This window comes from Corvus hawaiiensis, chromosome 21, assembly GCF_020740725.1.
Source record: "Corvus hawaiiensis isolate bCorHaw1 chromosome 21, bCorHaw1.pri.cur, whole genome shotgun sequence".
NCBI lineage: Eukaryota > Metazoa > Chordata > Aves > Passeriformes > Corvidae > Corvus > Corvus hawaiiensis.
Window position 1 is genome coordinate 4,146,064 of NC_063233.1, and position 18,800 is coordinate 4,164,863.

General features: G+C 46.0%; 2 protein-coding genes across 3 annotated transcripts in view; one reads left to right on the forward strand and one right to left on the reverse strand.

Annotated features, from left to right (window-relative positions):
* Window positions 1-179: 179 nt before the first annotated feature.
* On the reverse strand, window positions 180-9,094 carry GTF3C4 (general transcription factor IIIC subunit 4). Of its 2 annotated transcripts, XR_007207803.1 has the most exons (6): window positions 8,774-9,094; window positions 5,797-7,617; window positions 3,954-4,084; window positions 3,015-3,103; window positions 1,895-2,329; window positions 180-683 (listed from the first exon to the last, which is right to left on the reverse strand). XR_007207803.1 is itself a non-coding variant. In XM_048325216.1 (5 exons), exons 1-5 carry the CDS (start codon window positions 9,074-9,076, stop codon window positions 2,265-2,267), a joined length of 2,409 nt encoding a protein of 802 aa, XP_048181173.1. In that variant the 5' UTR covers window positions 9,077-9,094; the 3' UTR covers window positions 1,547-2,264. The 2 variants fall into 2 exon arrangements, 1 of the variants encoding a protein (XP_048181173.1); XM_048325216.1 differs by lacking the exon at window positions 180-683 and having other exon boundaries at window positions 1,547-2,329.
* Window positions 9,095-9,336: 242 nt separating this feature from the next.
* DDX31 (DEAD-box helicase 31) overlaps window positions 9,337-18,800 on the forward strand; it is a 43,608-nt gene continuing 34,144 nt past the window's right edge. Inside the window, exons 1-13 of the mRNA XM_048325217.1 lie at window positions 9,337-9,394; window positions 9,953-10,206; window positions 10,379-10,454; window positions 10,871-10,914; window positions 11,265-11,335; window positions 11,610-11,674; window positions 12,484-12,528; window positions 13,791-13,832; window positions 14,597-14,661; window positions 15,449-15,568; window positions 15,837-15,943; window positions 16,665-16,900; window positions 17,249-17,425. Of these exons, the coding sequence (XP_048181174.1) occupies window positions 9,359-9,394; window positions 9,953-10,206; window positions 10,379-10,454; window positions 10,871-10,914; window positions 11,265-11,335; window positions 11,610-11,674; window positions 12,484-12,528; window positions 13,791-13,832; window positions 14,597-14,661; window positions 15,449-15,568; window positions 15,837-15,943; window positions 16,665-16,900; window positions 17,249-17,425 (1,338 nt within the window). The 5' untranslated portion in view covers window positions 9,337-9,358. The remainder of the gene's footprint in view (window positions 9,395-9,952; window positions 10,207-10,378; window positions 10,455-10,870; window positions 10,915-11,264; window positions 11,336-11,609; window positions 11,675-12,483; window positions 12,529-13,790; window positions 13,833-14,596; window positions 14,662-15,448; window positions 15,569-15,836; window positions 15,944-16,664; window positions 16,901-17,248; window positions 17,426-18,800) is intronic.

Here is an 18,800-nt window from a genome sequence, read left to right on the forward strand (position 1 = left end):
GTCATGACTGCCAGGGCAAGGACTTGCACCTTCCACTTAAAATGCCTTCTCAACCACCACGAATAAACCTCTGCTCAGCTCATATGGCAATAGATGTTCTGTTCCCCCAAACCCCATCAGCACTGAGAAGTTTTGTCCCAGGTACCAGAGCTGGCCCCAAACTCCACACACGTTGGGCATCGAAGTTACTCCTTGTTTTACTGGATACCAACACGAGCTACATTTCCCTTCTCTGCAGGCACACTGAAGTAATTTCAATTTTCAATGCACAGCAATAAAAAACTAAACATTTCTTTAATACAATTATGGTATCACTTCCAAGGATATTTACAAACAAGGCTAATTATTTTACAGATGAATGTGCTTCTGCTGTTTCTAGGCTACTATAGCAATGTTCTTCTTAGTCAATGCATGATCATGCTTAATGCATGAGACACTGAGCAGAAGGACAGCTGACTTCTTTAATGTTCACTGAAAAAAATTTGCTCCTATTAAAGGTGAAGGAACATTAACAAAATATGCATAGTCATTGAATCGAGGAAACAAGCACCAATCACACATGCACTGGTGGGAGACTGATACTGTCAGCACAATTCCATGATTTCTCAACAGCTGTAGAGCACTTCCCACACAGTGAAAGTGTCAGGAATCACAGACAGGGCGACACCTCTGCGATTGGTACTCTGCAGAATGGAAATACACAAACTCAGGATTATTTGACAGCATGGATTGAAGTTAACAAGACAAACTGTACCAAGTAACCACACACATTTGGGAGGTATTGTTCCTCTAACACTGCATAGGAAGTTGAAAAGGATTCTGCTCCCTGTAGGAACAGATGGCAAAAAAAGATGGGTTTTTCTGATAGGGCAGTTAGAAGGCAAAATAAATTTCTAGGCTCGGCCACGTGAGATGGAGAGGGACTTTCTACAAGAGCCTGGAGTGACAGGACAAAGGGGAATGGCTTCAAAAGGGTTAGATGGGATATTAGAAAAAAATCCTTCCCTGTGAAGGTGGGGAGGCCCTGGCACAGGGTGCCCAGAGGAGCTGTGGCTGCCCCATCCCTGGCAGTGTCCAAGGCCAGGTTGGACAGGGCTTGGAGCAACCTGGGACAGTGGAAGGTGTCCCTGCCCATGGCAGGGGATGGAACGAGATGAGCTTTATGGTCCCTTCCAACCCAAACCATTCTGGGATACACAAACAGCTTCACCAGCCTCCTTGGCCTTACCTAGAACATGTCAGCCATAGTGGGGTTGGGTTTGGGGTGTTCTGTTCATTTGGGGTTTTTTACTGAGCTGTTACGAAAAGCTGGCAGCTGGGAGTGATTCCTTGTGTATCAAACTTGTGGAAAACTAATCTACTATATGAGGGAGACTCTCAGTTTAACTGACAGTAGTGTTAGTTGGTAATGCTTTTGGCAACTCAGTTTCTCTGGAAAAGAGAATTCCTGTTGGTAGAGGGTTAAGTGAAACCAAAGGCAAATACATTGGCAAAAGCTGGGAGGGAGTTAGAACTTAGGTCAGAAAAAGAAAGTGGGGCAAGAGACTTAAGAGCATTGGAAATTTTATATATATGTATATATATTAGTGTTTAAGCTAATTGCTATTAGTTTAATAATTATTACATTTAAAAATTGTCCTTACTGATCCCTATTTGACCCAGGCAGTCAGTACCACCCTTCTGACTCAAACATTTCTGAGGCAGTTACTCTCCTAGGCTTTCAGTGAAATTCATGGAATGCCCAATTTCTTTCATATGGCTGTAACTGGCATCTGCTTCTCTGGGCAAGAAACTGGAACCATGGATTATTTGGACAGTTCAGTGTTCTACAGCAAATGCCAGTGTTGGTAAGAAGCAAAGGAGAGCACTGCAAGCTGGAGCCTTCTCTACCCACCAAGACCATTCAAGAGGCAGCTCCACTGTTCCCATCCCAGCTTTTGGGAATTGACACTGGTGTCAGGCAGAAAGGACAATTCCCACTGTGCTCAACCCTTCAGTTCCTTGTCAGTGTCCAGCTGCTGAGGCTTCCATGGGTGCATTTCCAAACAGCTTTAAACTGGCTCTTCCAGGTGTACTCCTGTTTCTGGAGCGTGGAATGGGCTCTGGACTTTAGGAGTTTGTAGAACTTGTGATGTTCTATTTACAGGACTGTGGACAATGTGTTCCCCCTCCAGCAGAGTCTCTGTTCCTGTCTCTGTATCCTCCCAGGCTGAAGGGAGCTTATGCAGTAGAGAAAATACTTTCAGTCTTGACACAGCTTTTCTCTAGAACACAGGAGAATCACAGAACGTGCAAGGTCCTTGCAATAACCTCTTGATCCATTCAGGATCTGCAAACAAGAAAAGAAGTTGTTTAAAGTTGGGGGTAGAGATGGACAGAGGAATGACATATGAGATGCACAAACTAAACAGGAACCCTGGACAGTTTGTATATATTCACATGCAGGAGTGACTGAGAATTCAGTGAAATCAAACTGTTTCTGACCTGAAATTTCAAGTAATGCCAGTTTAAATTCCACCTCAGCAGGGGATAAAATTAGGGTGAAACACTCCATGCTTTATCCTTACATACTCATAGCTGTATAGGAAAAAAATTTAAAGGATCACCATGGCACAACTGCAGCGTTCTCATTTTCTAAACTGGAATTAGATCCTTCACATAACACAGTCCTTGGTTCCTGCCTCTTTATCCCTCTTGCAGAACTGGATGCTGATAAATTCAACTTGTATCAAACTAACTAAGTTAGTATCAAACTAACTGCTGGAGCATTCCAGCACAGATTATGTGTTTACCCAGCTCTCATTAAAATGTGGGATTTATACATCAATTTCTGCAGTCATTAGTTTGTAATTAACACGTCACTAATCCCAGACAACACCAGGACACTGTGAAATGCAGAGCTTCACATAGGAACTCCCTAAAAGAGAAAAGTCAGTGAAACTAACTCAAGCTATTTTGCAGATAAAAGTTAAGAAGCCCCAATCCTGCCCCTTTTGGCCCCAGGAATGTTTTACCTTCTGGGGTTGGGTGCCGTGCAATGCTGTCGTGAAGCAAACACCTCCTGTACACCAAACTCTGGCAGGACTGGTAGGTTAGAAAGCACCTGTGAAAGGACAAGTAGTTTTATCAAGAGGTTTGGGGTGTATTGTTTTATGACCTGCTCCTGTGCCCTCACTGGAGGCTGGGTTCTGCTCACAATCTGCTTTCTGAGAGTTAAGGCAGTAATGAACCACATTAAATATGAAAATTAGTAATTCATTAATTCAGGTACATGAAACTTCCCAAGTGTACCAAATTGCATATGGACACAAAAATGAAAGGTCAAAAATCAATCTATCATTGGCCAAAAAATTTTTAGCATACAGTAGAGGAGGTAAAAAGCTTGAGGCCCTACTGCACAGGGAAGAACCAGGGTTTACCTGACTGTTTACCCAAACTAGTAGATAAAATCTGTTAGGCACAGTTTTTTCTTTGTGACAAACTAGTGACTTGCCAAGGCTCCAGGGACAATCTCCATGTACCCCCCACACTGGTACAGGAAGATTTAATTTTCTAGATGTTCCAGAATTTGACTTCTCAATGTGCCTGTTCTCAATCAGTTCGTGTTAAACTGCTTTTGTTTTCAAATGCTGAAGGAGCTTGAACAAACCCTCCTTCAAGTGATGTTCCAAAGGATGACTTGTCCTTGATTTCCCTTGCTTGCTTTCTCCCTGACCCCATATTCCCCCCAAAATAGACGCTCAAAAGCATTATATTATAAAAACATTGTCCTGCTAAGAGAACCAAATCCAACCTCCAGCACCCTGGCTCTTATGGAAGAGGAAAGAAAAAACTGTAGCATGGATAACATCCTTCATGCCTTTTCACTCCACTGCTAACAAGTGGTTTAGTGAGCTCTCAAAGTATGTTTGAATTATCCAGAGGAGGGGAAAAGCTCTGTAAGAGCCCATTACCTGAGCCAAATGTGGCCATTGGAGCAGACGGCCTGCTTGCGGTCGGTGAAGGGCAGGATCTCCTTGCACAAACTGCAGTGCTCCGGGAAGGTCTGTTTGTTCATCTTCTTCAGGATGTGCCCAATCAGCACCTGGAACACACAGGAGGCACTCACTGACACAGCCCAGGGTGGGAACACCTCACTGTGATTTCAGAGTGACACAGAATTCGCTGAGTCGCATGAAATCAAAGTGTAAGAAATACAAAATATCAGTAAGTATTCATTTATTCCCCTTTTGCTCTCCTAAAGATTCCTGAATCCCCACAGTAAAGGGATACAGACCTTAAAACCAGTAATTCCTTGCCAATTTTAAAAGTACTGAAAGACCTGCTATCACACTACTGACCATTACAGCAGTGCTTTCCCTCATGCCTATCACAGTGAACGTGCTAAAAAACACTCCTGTTCAGAAATTACCTGGATGCCTTCAGCAGTCATCTGGGAGTACATTTATAGCAGAACATTTATGTGATCAAATTTGTCTGTGACATTTCAATAGATATAAACCACATCCCAGGGACCTTTTAAGTGTGACAACAAACTGAATAGATAAAATACAATTTAGAAGTCGCTTTTCATCACCGTAAAAAAGAAACAAGATTCTTCTAAGATAAGAAAAGCAACCTCTCAAACCTTCAATTCATAGTAATTGGATGCTAGAACAACCCAGCAGTTGTGCCAGAGTACTTTCCTAGTGAATTACTGATGGCCACACTTGGCTGTGATGCCATCAGGAGAACACCACACTACATCAGTGATGGACATGTGCTTCCTTCCTGTCTTTCTGGATGCAAGATAAAAGCTGATTTTGAGAGTTCAAGTGATTTAAGGACTTGGGTATGAGAAGAGCTGTTCTCTGCTCATTCTGCTCATACAAAGAGGTGCACAGACACCTGAATCATTTCTGTCATTAAGACCTGGCAGGCTGATGCAGTGTTCCCACCACAGCTGCCTTTGTCTCCCCTCTGTACTCAGAGAACTTCACTGCCCTGTGCAGGCTTCACTGGCCACTGACCTCCTGCCACAAATGTTTGCTCTGTGCATTGCAACAGTCAGGATGCTGTCTGTGCAGTTAGGCTTTGACACTGGTAGGGAGCACTGCAAGTTTGGGAAAAGTTCCTGTCATGGCCAAGCCTTAAGTTATGCTTATTAATTGTAGTGCACTAATTGCCAGTGTGCCTGAAAGCCCTGGCCATGTGTGTTGTAACAAAGGCAGTCAGTCAGCTTGGTTAACTGAATGTCCCGCATGAAGTTCCGAATCACTGGGTTTAACTCATAGAACACAACCACTTTCTGACCCTCTGAAACTGATCTTTGCACTGCAGGCTCAGGGAGTAGTGACAAGACCTGATAGACCACCTGAACAATAATTTCAGAAGAGAGACTTCTGCAGCTCTTAACATTAGAACTGCAGTGTGATTGACTAGAGGAAATAGATCTGAAGTTTAATTGTGTTAAGATGATGGACTAAATAAGCTTAGTCATGAAAGCAAACATCCCTCAGTCAGTTCATGTTCTAAACCCACTGACAGCAGCACAATAACCCAGTGCTCTCCCCTGTTCTGCAAAAACTCGGACATCATTATTCTTTATTGTACCTGATTCAAATTTCAACATCTGTATTTACATTCCCTCTTATTTCACAATATCAAGGAAGGACAATTTAAGCTGAATGCTCTACAGAATCTGACTGGCAAGGCTGACGTGACTCCGGCTCTCTTTCCCAGCCCAGGTGTTTTTTCAGGAGGGGGGAGAAGGAAGTGACTGTGACACAGAATCCCCTGAGCAGAGGTGCCACTTACTCGTGCTGTTCTGTCATCATAGCCATCGTCGGACATTAAGAAGTCACAGACTCCTCTGGTGGGAATGCTGGTGTTTTCTGTAATCCACGTGTGCAGATAAACTTCTCCCAACACCCGCTTCATGTGTTCTCGTGTCAAGTGCATTTCTACAGCCTCAATCTGTGCCTGTATTTCAAGCAGCTTTTCTACCATTGGCTCACGGCCTCCAGTGTCACTTGACTGATGGAGAGAATCCTCTGCATTGTCATCAATGTCCACACCTTTGCCAGTGTCCCCCAGGCTCTGCTTGCTGGCTTGTTTCGAAGTTCCTTCCTCTTGATCATCTTCAGTGCTGCCCATCCCAGGGGAATCCGATATCAAGATTTTGGCATCCTCGTGTGAAGGTCTCCACGTGACCTCGGAGGGGGCTTTCTGCATCGACTGGTACAAAATCCTCAAGAGAAACAGCTTAAACCTCCAGAAGTAAGTGGAACCACAGCTCTCTATCTTTTTATCCAGTGCTTCCTGTAAGAACTGAGGAATATGCTTATCCTTCAAGATTTTCCAGCGTACAAGATCCGTCAAGTCCACCTGCCGGAAAAGGTTCTGAACAGAAGATTCCAAGAGCTGTGCAGCTGCCTCCTCAAAAGTCTTGAGGGTGACAAACTGAACTTGGTAGTTTTTGTTGACCGGGTGCAGCCCGTTGGCCATGCCCTCGGTGGTGATGACTGCCAGGTATGCCCCACACGGGCTGACAGCGATTCCGTGAGTCCTGACGGAGCCAAACACCTCCGAGAGCTTTATCAGCTGGTGCTCAAACTTTAAAGCAACGTCTGTGAATATGGGGATGAGCTGCCTGACCTTGCCGTCGCTGGAGCAGGTGTACACCGTGCCGTTCTGCTTGTCCGCAGTCATGGAGACAATGGGCAAGGAGTGGAGCCCCGTCACGTGGGAATTGTGGACGTTCAGCCCCGCTTTGGATATCAACAGGAGGCACCAGAACACGTAAGGGCCTCTCGCAGCCACCACCAGGCTACAGCTGCATTTCTGGTAGGGGTGGTAGAGAGGGATACATTTGATGCTGTGCACGGGCAGCTGGTCCATCTCCTGCCACAAGACCACAGGCTGTCTCAGCGTGAAGTAGCCTTTGACCGCCTTGAGGTTGACGGGGATGATCTTCACCGGGCCGTACGCGCTCCCCACGATCAGTCCGCTCATCTTCCGGTTGTTGTGCTCGTATTCCCACCAGGACAACACGCTGGGGGAGCTTATTCCTGACTCGATGGTATTGCAGGAAGTGATGGACTCTTGCCCCAGAAAGGGCAGCTGGAACTGCCAAACAGCGATATTCCCGTTTTCGAAGAGCACTGCCAGGAGCACGCTGCCCACGTCCCGGCACTCGTTGTTGTGCTTGACCTGCTGGGTGGTGCAGATGCCCGACCACTCCATACGCACCGGGGTCTGCATGCTGTGCCGCCGCTGGAACTCCGGGAAGTCTCCCAGCTCCCCACAGGGAGTGTCAGCCTTACACAGTTTGTAACTGGCCTCGAACAGGCGCTCGCCGTAGAGCTCGGTCAGGTCCACCAGCTGCACCCACTGCAGCCTGTTGAGGTTGGCATGGATGGTCAGGCGGTTGTCCATGGTCAGGGCTGCCAGCAGGCACCTCCCGTTGGCGTCGCAGCCCAGAGGGGACCAGCTGGAATATTTGAAGCCCCGCATGGGTGTCAGGGACTTCCCCTCGGGATTGAACACCCGGTCCAGCATAAACGTCTGACTGACGGTTGGATCCACTGAGCTGGCGAACTTCTCCTTACATTCAGCCACCTCCTTCTTTGGGCCAACCTAAAAGAGAACAAGAAGAACCTCTAAAACAATTGTACAGCTGGTTTTTTTAGAAAGGCTTTTCTGGAATTAATTCCTTCTTGAAACAGAGGATCCCCAATCACAACCAACACTACACTGTTCAATGGTTTATTAATGTCACTCCTAAAGACTTCAGCTTCATTAATGCCCTGAATTTGCATAGTTTTGACTCTCAGCTATTGAAATTTTGTCTGCTGAATCAAAGAGCCTGTTTTCATACTTCTGTTCTCTTAAAGATACCTGGCATGATATTTAAATTGTAAAGCACTCAATATTTCAACTCCACTCTATATTCTCAGCATTGTTTTGGAAAATCAAATCAGATTCACAACAACAAAAGTATTATTTAATAAGATATTCACCCACATCTCCCATCTTTGTAAAAAATCAGATGTTCCCCTGAAGGCCACAGAAATCCCTGCTGCAAAAATCCTTTAGCTTAGGCAGCAAAACAAAGGAAGATTCCCACTTAAAATTGTGTTGAAATAACCGTACTGGTGCTCAAGTGATTCTCAGAAAAACTGCAGAATTTTAGAATCCCTGGACATCACTGGGATATGGTTTTCTCTCTCTTGTACTTTTAAAACAAATCAATACATGAGACCTTACAGCAAGTTTGGGCAGGGCAGGGGCAGCCCCAGGGCAGCTCCCTAAGAGGGGGATCAGAATCCCGGGATGGGTCAGGCTGGAAGGGACCACAGTTGGGGAGACTCCAGACCCTCTCTGGCTTCTGTTCCAGTGCTCGGTCACTGCACAGGGAAGAAGTTCTTCCTTACGTTCAGGTGGAGCTTGGTGTCTATCAGTTTATGCCCGTTTCTCTTATTGCTTAGCACCATTGGGAAAAAACACAGAATCATTAAAGTTGGAGAAACCTCTGAGATCACTGAGTCCAATCTGTGACCGATCACCACCGTGTCACCCAGCCCGGAGCACTGAGTGCCACATCCAGTCGTTCCCTGAACACCTCCAGGGACGGTGACTCCGAACCTCCCTGGGCAGCCCATTCCAAAGTCTAATCACCCTGCCTGCGAGGAAATTCCTCCTGATGTCCAACCTGAACCTCTCCTGGCCCCCTCTTCCTGCCACCCCCCATTTAGATATTTATACACACTGACGAGGCGTGCCGGCCGCTCACCTTGAGCATGCAGGCGGCGCCGGGCGCGGGCACGGCGGTGCGGTGGATGACCATGTCCTGCCCGCCGCTGTGCACGTCGCTGAGCTGCTCCAGCACGGCGATGCTGCGGGCCGTGCTCACCGACACCCGGTGGTCCTCGGACCAGGCCAGCGGCTCCAGCCCGCTGGCGCCGTGCTGCAGCCGCACCGCCGGCTCCCGCCGCACCGCCGTGAGCCGGAACCCGGCACTCGCCGCCGCCGCCGCCGCCTCCTCCGCGACCGCCTCGAGCCCCAGCGGCGGCTCCTCCCGCCCCGCCGCCGCCATGTTGCCGCCGCCTCACGGGCCGCGCGCACGCGCCGCCGCCGAAGCCCCCGGCGGGCCCGGCCGGGGCTGTCCCGCCGCTGCCTGCGCGGCACGCGGGCCCCGTAGCGCGGGGTGCGGGGGTGGGGAGAACCCTCACGGGGCCCCCGCAGCGCCGCGGGGCGGGCAGGGCAGCCGGGTGGGCTCCGGTCTGTGGGGGGAGCCCCGCAGCCGCCGCCGCGCCGCCCTCACGGGCCGGGCCGGGCGAGGGGCGGCCCCGGGGCCCTGCGGAGGAACGGGCGGGACATGGCGGCGGGCGTGGGGATGCGCGGCGTCGGCCGGGTACGAGCGGAGGGGAAGGGAGGGGAGGGGTGTGGGGTCTGCGGGATATGGGACCGTGACCGAGCGGGGAGGCAGCGTCCGACAAGTTGTTAAATGGAGTCTTTGGCTTTCCCCGGCCCGAGCCGGGGCTGATGCGGCACCGGGGCTCGCAGGTGGCTCCCCAGGCGGGCAGTGGGCAGACGGCGCTGCCCCGACTCACCGCGTTGACCTTTGGCGGGCTGTGGGTGATGCTCTCCTAGCCCTCTGCTTCATCTCCAGAGGCTTGAAAATGCTTTTGAGAGATGTTTTTAAACCATGTTCTGCCCAGTCACTGGAGAAGTTGAATGAAGTCCTTCAAGGATGAGCGCTAGGTATGGCTTGAGATTGCTCTTTGCAATGTCAGAAGTCTCAGGCGTGGTGGTGGATCTGTTGGAGTAGGAGTTGCATGGCTGCAGAAGGCAATTTTAGTTTCTTTAGTCATGGAGTGGGCGATTCCAGAAATAAGGCTCTGCTGTGGGCTGATGTCTGTGTGTTAACTCCCAGTCACTGATGACTCTGGTGTATTTGTTCACTTTCAAGCAATCTGGTGCTCTGAAAAGGAAGCTGCAGCCGCCACATGAAAGCCCACCCGTGAAACGCAAACGTAAATTATCCATAAACACCTTCAGGAAAGGGGCCACAGCAGCTGACAGGAGGGAGGAGAGATACTCATCACAAAAACCTGTTCCTAAGAAGCAGTTGACTGACAACCAGAATGAAAGCCAGAAGAACAAACCTTTCATTAAGACGTCCAGCCTGTTTAAAAACAACCCCGACATCCCAGAAATTCAGAGGTATTTTAGACAAATGGGAGGGAAAAAAACCCTTTCAGTGTCTTGAATTCTTGCCCTTGCTTGGCAGAGCAGTTGCTTGGTAGATGTCATTTCATTGCTGATGAAGTAGAATGCTTTTGTATCATTTTTAACCCTCATGTGTGTTTTGTTTTGCTTGTTTCCCCTAACTCAGAAAAGAAGTGCAGCAGGTGCAAGAAAATGTTTTCACTACAGATTCCTTCAGCCAGCTGGACCTCCACCCACATCTGGTGAGTGGCAGGAAGGCCTACATGCCTCAAAAATGTGCATTTTGGGGTGGGGGCAGGTCAGAGAGCTGAGGGATGCCTCTTTATTCGTGGTGAGCCAGACAGGCTTGCTGGTACTTCACCTGATTTTGTCACTTAAGGTACTGATGTATGTCCTGACCTGTCCCCAGACACAGTCCCAGCACCCTTGACTGTTTGCAGCTGTAATACCAGAAAAACACAGAAAACCAGCAATGGTGTAACTCTGATTAACTAGCAAGTATTTTGAGAACATGAAAACTTTCTATTTTGTTGCCCAGGACCAGTTATGTAGAGAATAAACATAAGTTTTTTGTATTGTGCTTTATCTTGTACTACAAAAAATAACAAAAGGAACAGTTTGACAATAAAACCTTTACTTCTCTTTATTGTATCTCTAGATCTCCACAATAAACACTGTCCTCAATATGTGTAGCATGACTAGGTAAGCAAATCAATATAAAAACTTTGCACTTTACCCCTAAAAGCCATCAGTATGTGTAATTGGCTTGTGAAGACCACAGTACCACTGTCCCATTTGCTGTTGGGTTTGTAGGCAGTCCTGCCTTCTAGTTTGGTACTTGAATCATAAACCCATCTGTTTTGAGTTTATCACATCTGATGCTTATCCAGAGGCTGTGCTTAGAAATCACCTCAGCTGATGCAGCTACACGGCAGAGATGAGTGTGAGAAATTTGGGCTAAAGAGTTTTGAGACAGTCAGTGCATGTTAAAACTGTAGGATTCTATCCTGTGTTGCATGTGCATTTCCTGCCCTGTTTTGTTTGTCACCCAGTGTTCAGAAGCAAACGATTCCTGTGCTCCTGCAAGGCAGAGATGCCCTGGTGAGATCTCAGACTGGTTCAGGTCAGTGTTGAATTGTCACTGTCCTTCTTAGGGTGTGTAAATTGGATTCATTTAGGTAGATCTTAGTGGGGTACCACACCTCTCTTTTCTAATTGACCCTTTATTGAATTGTCAATCTTCCATTCTGGAAATTTCCTACTCAATAGAAACTTTTCCAGACTCTGTCTGCAGTTTAAGAATGGTGGGGCAAATGGTGCTTTGGTTTGCTGGAGTGTTGTAATTGCCACATATGTTTTTTAATGGAAAGTTCTCCTATTTTCTTCCATTTAAAAAGGTAAAACTCTTGCCTATGGGATTCCACTTGTACAGTCTTTGCAAGGAATGGAATCCAAAATACAGGTAGGTCCAACAGCACTAAATATATTTGCTTTTGATATTAAGGAATAAAAATAAAATCCAGTTCTTGTAGTCATTACTGTCTCTTTTCCTTACAAGCAGTCTGTGTTCCCCTTTATTTGTACATGTGTCAGATGGGATTTTCCAGTTTTATTGAGATGTGGATGGTACAAGATCAATGTTAGCCATTCCCCATTGCTCCATGCAGCAGGATACATTGGAAATGGGCTAAATTATCAGGTTTGGAGGAGGCAGAGAGCAGAAGAAATGGTCTGGAAGCTGGGAGAACTGAAAACAAAGGTTACTGCCATGTCTGTAGGGGGAGTAAGTTTTTAATCTTTGGCATGGAGTGGGTTTGGATAATTGCTCCCAATTTGGATCATACACCAGAAAATACTGCTGCAGATCTTGTGCATTTTATGGAAAGAGATCACCCTGAGTGAAGGGTTGAAGCATCTCCAGCCCGTCTTGGATTGTCACTCCCTGCAGCTGCTACCTACAGGTCGTTGCTGTGCATCAAGCAGGAGAGCAGCCCTGCAGCTCAGACACACAGGAGTGAAACAACGTCTGGGTGCACTGAAACGTTGGGTTTGACTGGAGCAGGTTTCCCAGCAGGGAGGAGAAGGCAGTGCAGGATTGATACGTTAAAGACTTGATTTTAAAAGCTGTGGGGCAGAAATACCCTAAAATGTTGTGTGCAAACTTGCACTAAAGCCCTCCAGAATCCTCTGTGTTGGCTGGCAGCAGGGGAGGTGTGGAAAGGCCGCTCAGTGCTGCCTTCTCTGAGAAGCCCTGCTCTTGTGTGTTTGCAGCGCAGTGATGGGCCCTACGCACTCGTGCTCGTCCCAACGAGGGAGGTAGGTGGCTTTTCCTTTCTCAGTCTGTTTGAACACTGATTTTTGGGGATGTAGATGTGGGTCCACCAGGGAAGGTGAACTCTAAAGTTAGAAAACACTGTCAGTCCTTCTGCTGAGATCTTGCTCTCACGGAGAGTTGTCATTTTTGTTCGGTGCCAACCAGAGTGAGAAAGAAGGAGTTTCTAAGTTCTTTTCCTGCAGTTGGAAATCTTTGTGACGGCTGCAGCACCTCTCGGGCTCAGTGCATACCTCATGCCTTGCTCACACAGGGGAATGAGTAAAACCAATTAATTCAGCTTTGCAAATGTGTAGGTTTATACAAACGTTTCATTTTTAAAGCTGTTTTATCAAATCCTTAAACGAATGCTGAAGCTGAGGCCTCCAAGAATTGGTTTCTCCATTGAACTCTTCTATTTAATTTATATTATTTGCAGTTGCAAAGGCAGTGTCAGAGGAGGGTATCAACCTTTTACATTTTATTTTTTGGTATGTCGAATGATAATAACTTCCATGTGGAGAATTGATTGCAGGTATCTCATTTGGGGTCCAATATTTTATGCAACCTGCAGTGCAATATCTCTGCTCTGTTCCCTGAAAGGAGAAAGCTCTGAAGGTATTTAAATTTTTACAGCAACAACTTAGCTGCCTCTTTAGGATGCCATGTGAATACTAAGCATGGAGGAAACTGTGTAAGCTCATTTAAAGGGTTGCCATTGAGAGTACTTAGGAAGATAATTTGTAATTACAATTGGTATTACTTTGTATTGGAAGCAATAACCTTCCTTGAGAAAAGAAATGCAGAGATAGGAAGATCCAATGGCACAATCACTCCATGGGTCAGGTGAGAGAACAGTGAGAGCTGCCAGAAGAGGATTGACCTATGTGTTTCCTTTCTGTGGTGGTTTTTTATCAGAATTTCTGTAATCTTCCCTTTTATTCTTCCTCTGGAGCAAAATCTTCTGTGCCTGTAGCTTGTTTTCTCCCTGGGGCATTCACAGAAGCCTCTCTTGTCCTGAGAGCTGGCTCATGGAGCTGAGCCAGTAGAGAGGCTTTTGAACAGGCCAAAATATAATAAAAGAGAGATTCTTCAAGAGAAAAAAAATTAATAAGTGGTTTCTAAAAAAAATTAAGGATGCATTTAGAATTCTGATGTACATAACTAGATAAATTTACAGATTTTTTGAGCCATAGGAATTTGTAATCCAGCTTTTTAGTCCAGAGAGACTTTGGCAGAGCTCATTTTCTTTTGTTGATTTCCATAGCTTGCACTCCAAAGTTTTGATACAATCCAGAAACTACTTAAGGTAAGAATTCAATGCTCTGTGTTCTTAGCTGTGTAAGGGGCTAAACAACTTCAATTCCTGTGAATTCAGCTGGAGGTTTAAGGAAATGCAGCACCTGGCAAGATGTATGGTCCTTAAAGATAAATGTGTTTAAGTGTGTGATTTCCCTGTGGCATGTTTTAAATTATTACATGAGCAATTAAGTGATTAATTATGGCACCCTAGTTGCACATGTGCTGATAAACAAGCATAGTTGATTTTCACAGCCATTTGCTTATAGAAATACCTTTCATTGTCTCAGGCTGAGTTATGAATGGAAACTCTCGTGGTGACAAGGACCGTTTTACTGAAACTAATACTGGACAGATGGGTTTCAGATGGGGAGTAGGACTTGGTGAACTGCTTTGCCAGCTGAATGACTGGAGAAATGAGAAGGCTTTTAAAATCATTAAATGATAGTGCTTTCCTTGTAATTGGGGTAGAGTATCTTACATTGGGCTAGAAGGTGTTTAAATCATTTATTTATCTGATCCATATTTCCACCCCCTCTTCATTTTTTCCTTGGAATAATAGGGTACTTCCTTATTATTTATAAGTCTTACAAATTTATAAGTCTTAAAAAGAGACTTACAAGTCTTTTTTTAGTGCTGGAGCTGTGATCACATCACATGCACGCTGCTGTCAGCCCCATCCTCTCTCTTTTTGCCATGAAACATCATTTTTTGATTAGGCTTTGTCTTGTTATTAAGAAGAGTCATTGCTGGTCTTGGTTTTCCTGTCTGTAGCCATTTACCTGGATTGTGCCTGGAGTGCTAATGGGGGGAGAAAAGAGAAAATCAGAAAAAGCCAGGTAGGAAACCAACTTCTTAAATTATATTTTGAGTCCTTTATCTGTTACTCTTCTTCAGAGTGTTTTTCTTACTGAGAGGGAGGGTGGTGAGCTTGGATCAAGCTGTGATCCCCTGGATCTTACACAGGCACAGTGGCTGGGTCAGCAGGAAACATTCACTTCCCCCAGTTGGATCTGTTTCTAAAATGTGGATGAGCCTTCTGAGAAGATGATCTCTTGTGTCAGTATTTTTTTTTCCCCTCTCCTGACAAACACCTGTATTTGCTTACCACCAAGTGCTGCCTACAGTATTTGTTATGGGGGAAATTGCTTTCTGGAGAAGAGATTTCCTGGTGTTAAAATCCCTTTTTTTTCCCTTTTCAAAAATGGAATTGTAAGCTGGTAATCCAAAATGGAATTTTCATTTCTCTCTATATAAGCATACACAAAAAGAAGTTTACTCTTGACAGTAAAACAAGTACTCAATTAGAAAAGAAAACCTGACTGGGGTGATTTTTTTTTTTTTAGTGTTATTAATATTTCTTTCCACCTCGTCCTTAGCAATGAGTGTGCCTTTGAGTATCAGAGTATCAATGATGATCAAGGATAAATGTTAGCTGAAAAAAACCTTCAGTTTTAATCAGCGAGGAAGTGCTGTCCCTGAATTTACTGTGGCACTTTTCACCTCTGTAGGTTCCAGCTCCTCACTCTGGGTCCTATTCCATCCTAACCTGCATGGGGTTGTTTTTTCTTTCTTTTTTTTTTTTCTCTTGCCTGGGTTTTATTTTTTGTTTTTAAATCTTCACAGATTACGGAAAGGGATAAACATCCTCATTTCCACTCCTGGCCGCCTGGTTGATCACATCAAGTCCACAGAATGTATTCATTTCCGTTGCACTCAGTGGCTGATTATTGATGAAGCAGACAGGTAAACTTCCAAGGGCTTAGATATGGAAAATTATTACCATACCCTCTGCAGCATAATTCACTAAATATTAAAAAAAAAGTATGAGAGAGAGTGTGATCTTAAGCCATTCATGCTCAGTGGCCTCAGCCAAGCACCAGATGTCTGGGATTAGGACAAAATACCCGCTTTGGACAGATTGTTGGACAGTTATTCATTGCAAAGATGTCATGGAGTATTAAGACTTTCTCCTTCCTTACAGCACCTTTAACCATCTCTCCTGTTCCTGTAGGATCCTGGACCTGGGCTTTGAGAAGGATGTGGCTGTGATACTCAACGCTTTAAACGCTGAGAGAGAGACACGTCAGAACGTGCTGCTCTCAGCCACCCTCACCGAAGGTGGGTTATGGACAGATGGGGGCTCTTGTAGCTGAATAATGCACAGGCAACTGCTGAGTAGTTGGTTGAGTCTGCCTCTGTTACAGCCCAGTGTGAAGCCCTTTGCAGAAGTGGAATAATGCCTGTTAATTTCTTTGGCTTATGGCACTTCCTTCATTACTGCAATTTCCGTCAGTGTATGTACTTCCATGGTCTCCACATATGTCTCCCAAATTCCATTGCAAAGTCACCATGAACCCGAAAGTTCATTTGTTTGCTTTACAAACGCAGAATTAAGGCGAAAAGCTAATGGCAGGAGAGGTGTTGTGTGCTTTGCTCTGTATCATGCAAGCAGTCAGCTGCTGAGGCAGGAGCTGAACCAGGCCTCGTGACTCCTGCACTCTTGATAGAGTGAAGATCCGCTGGGTTTTTTCCACACACGTCTAGAAGCAGGCCTGCCAAATGCTGTCTGTCCATAAAGACATTTATGTACTGTGAAACAGCACAGTCAGCTGAAGAAGTGTCTTGTGAAGGTTCTGGTGGAGTTCGCAGCAGCTAAGCCTGGTAAGCCCTGAAAGGGCTGAGGTTTGCAGTGAGGGGGCTCTGCAGTGTCTGAGGGTGGCTCACTGGGTCCTTGCCCCTCACTCTTTTTCACTGGAATTGCGTTAGTTGGTTTTTTTCTTTGAGCACGTCATCCCAGCCCAGACTGGGCCTCACATATCTCTCATTTCCTGTGGTTTAGGAGTAACACGCCTGGCCGATATCAGCTTGAATGACCCTGTCAGCATTTCCATAGCAGATGAACTCCAGAAGGTGCCTGAACCAGCATCTCAAACAAATAGGGAAGCCAGCAGTTCATCAAACTGCATGGAGCGGGAAAACTTTGCTGTTCCTGAGACACTCCAACAGTATGTCATGATGGTCCCCAGCAAACTGAGGCTTGTCACATTAGCAGCTTTTATCCTGCAGAAATGCAAGGTGAGACTCTGGTTGCATTTATATTACTAAGTAGCCCTTTGTCCTTTCCAACTCCTTTATCTGTTCCTCTGTTGAGGATAGCATGGATTAGATCCAGGGCTTTGAAGTGCGTCTTGAACCACGAGAGAGCTGAGGTGCTGTTGTGTCTTTCATGCTGGCAGAGAGATCCCTGTGCAGCATGTACTCATTCTTCTTTTGTGAACTCACTGTTTGGTGTCAGACTCTGTAATCCTTTCCCAGATAATGATACATCTCCAGAAGTGTAAATCACCTGGATCTTTTCACGATCAGGGAATTGGGAGAGGCCTTTGGAAGCGGTCATGTGCAATCCTCTTGTTTTTCCTGCAGTTTGAAAAGCGCCACAAGATGATCATCTTTTTCTCCAGCTGTGAACAAGTGGAATTCTACCACGAGCTCCTTGTTAAGGTCCTTTCTGGAGGGTCAGAGTCAGAGCAACCTGGGCGTTCATCCCTCTCCTCTGTGAGCTTACAGTTTCTACGTCTGCATGGCGACATGGAACAGGAAGTAAGCACTCTCAAAATGTCAGGACCTGCAGTTTTATTCCTTATTCCATATGATTTATTATGTGGCTATTTTGGGGAGGAGGGCAGAAGAGAGGAGAGAGAATCATTTCACCTCTAGGGGCCTCACTCTTCCATCTGCTAATGAGAATAAGGATATTGTCCCATTTCTGGAAAGTACCTTGGTAGCTGTATCTGAAAAACACACCTGAAGAGGCAAATATGTTATTTCAGCAGAGCAGCCATTCTCTATTCCCAGTGGGTGCACTAAACCATTTATGTCTCCATGCTTCTCTCTCACGCAGCCAAGATAGACTTTTAATGCCGAAGGAAAACCTTATCCAAGCCCCAAAACATTGCTACCTAATAAGTTGCCCCCAATAGGTGAGGCTGGAGCAGTTTGGCTTTGGGTTTGAAGAACAGTGTCTTGACAGTTTGCTGTTTTCCCTGGGATGGAATAATAGCATTATGACAGTGATTACCCCAAAATAGGTTTAGGTTTTAGCCAGTTAGGCCTGAGTGGAGAGGTTGGAGCTTGCTACAGAGGGCTGAGAGGCCAGGAGGAGAGTGTCAGATGAACTGTCACTGCAGAGCTTCTCTCAATAGCTGAGAGACCTCCCTTGGAAGTTCAGCCCCTGATCCTGCCCTTGGTCTGTGATGGAGAGAGTTGCCGCTCTACTCTGAGCTGCACAGCAGAGATGGTAAATGAATAGAGCTCTTCTGATGAAGCAAGAGGTGAAGAGCCATTGTTTTTCTCACTCATTCCCATCCTGTGGAGACCAGAAACATGTGCTTTGCTGTCCCTGCAGTCTGGCCTTTCCTCAACCTGCCTGCCTGAGCAAGTGAGCAGGCCTGGTCTGGCCCAACTCTACCCTGACCAGCTGTTAAGCCAACAGAACACCACTAAGTAGCTGGCACCAGGGGAAGGGTTTTGCCTTTTTAGTACCCAGTGTGTAATTAGTGCTTGATGTCTTCAAATTAAGAGCATTAATGGAGCTAAATTGTGGATCCCATATGGTACTGCTGAGCACGGCTGCTGTCATTGTCAACAAGATACAGCGTGCTCTCTTCTTTAATTTTTGTCAGCAGAGGGTTCAGTGTGTCAGCAAGGCCCAAGCTTCTCTTCTTTTCTAGAACAGCACCTCTAGCTGGGAGTCAGGTGTGAAAGGTTTCTTCTCTATCATCAAGGTAACAGGACATTCACTTAGCTCCTAGCCAGAGCTCTAGGGAAAAGCTTGAAACCTGGAAACAAGGATATTTTGGAAGGCCAGTAGAAAAGGGATTGTAGGTGCAGAGGTGGTATTGGCAAGGGAAGATCAAGTTCTGCTGAGACCTTTGGTTATTGGTGCTCAGAGATAGCAAATATCATTGTGATGTAA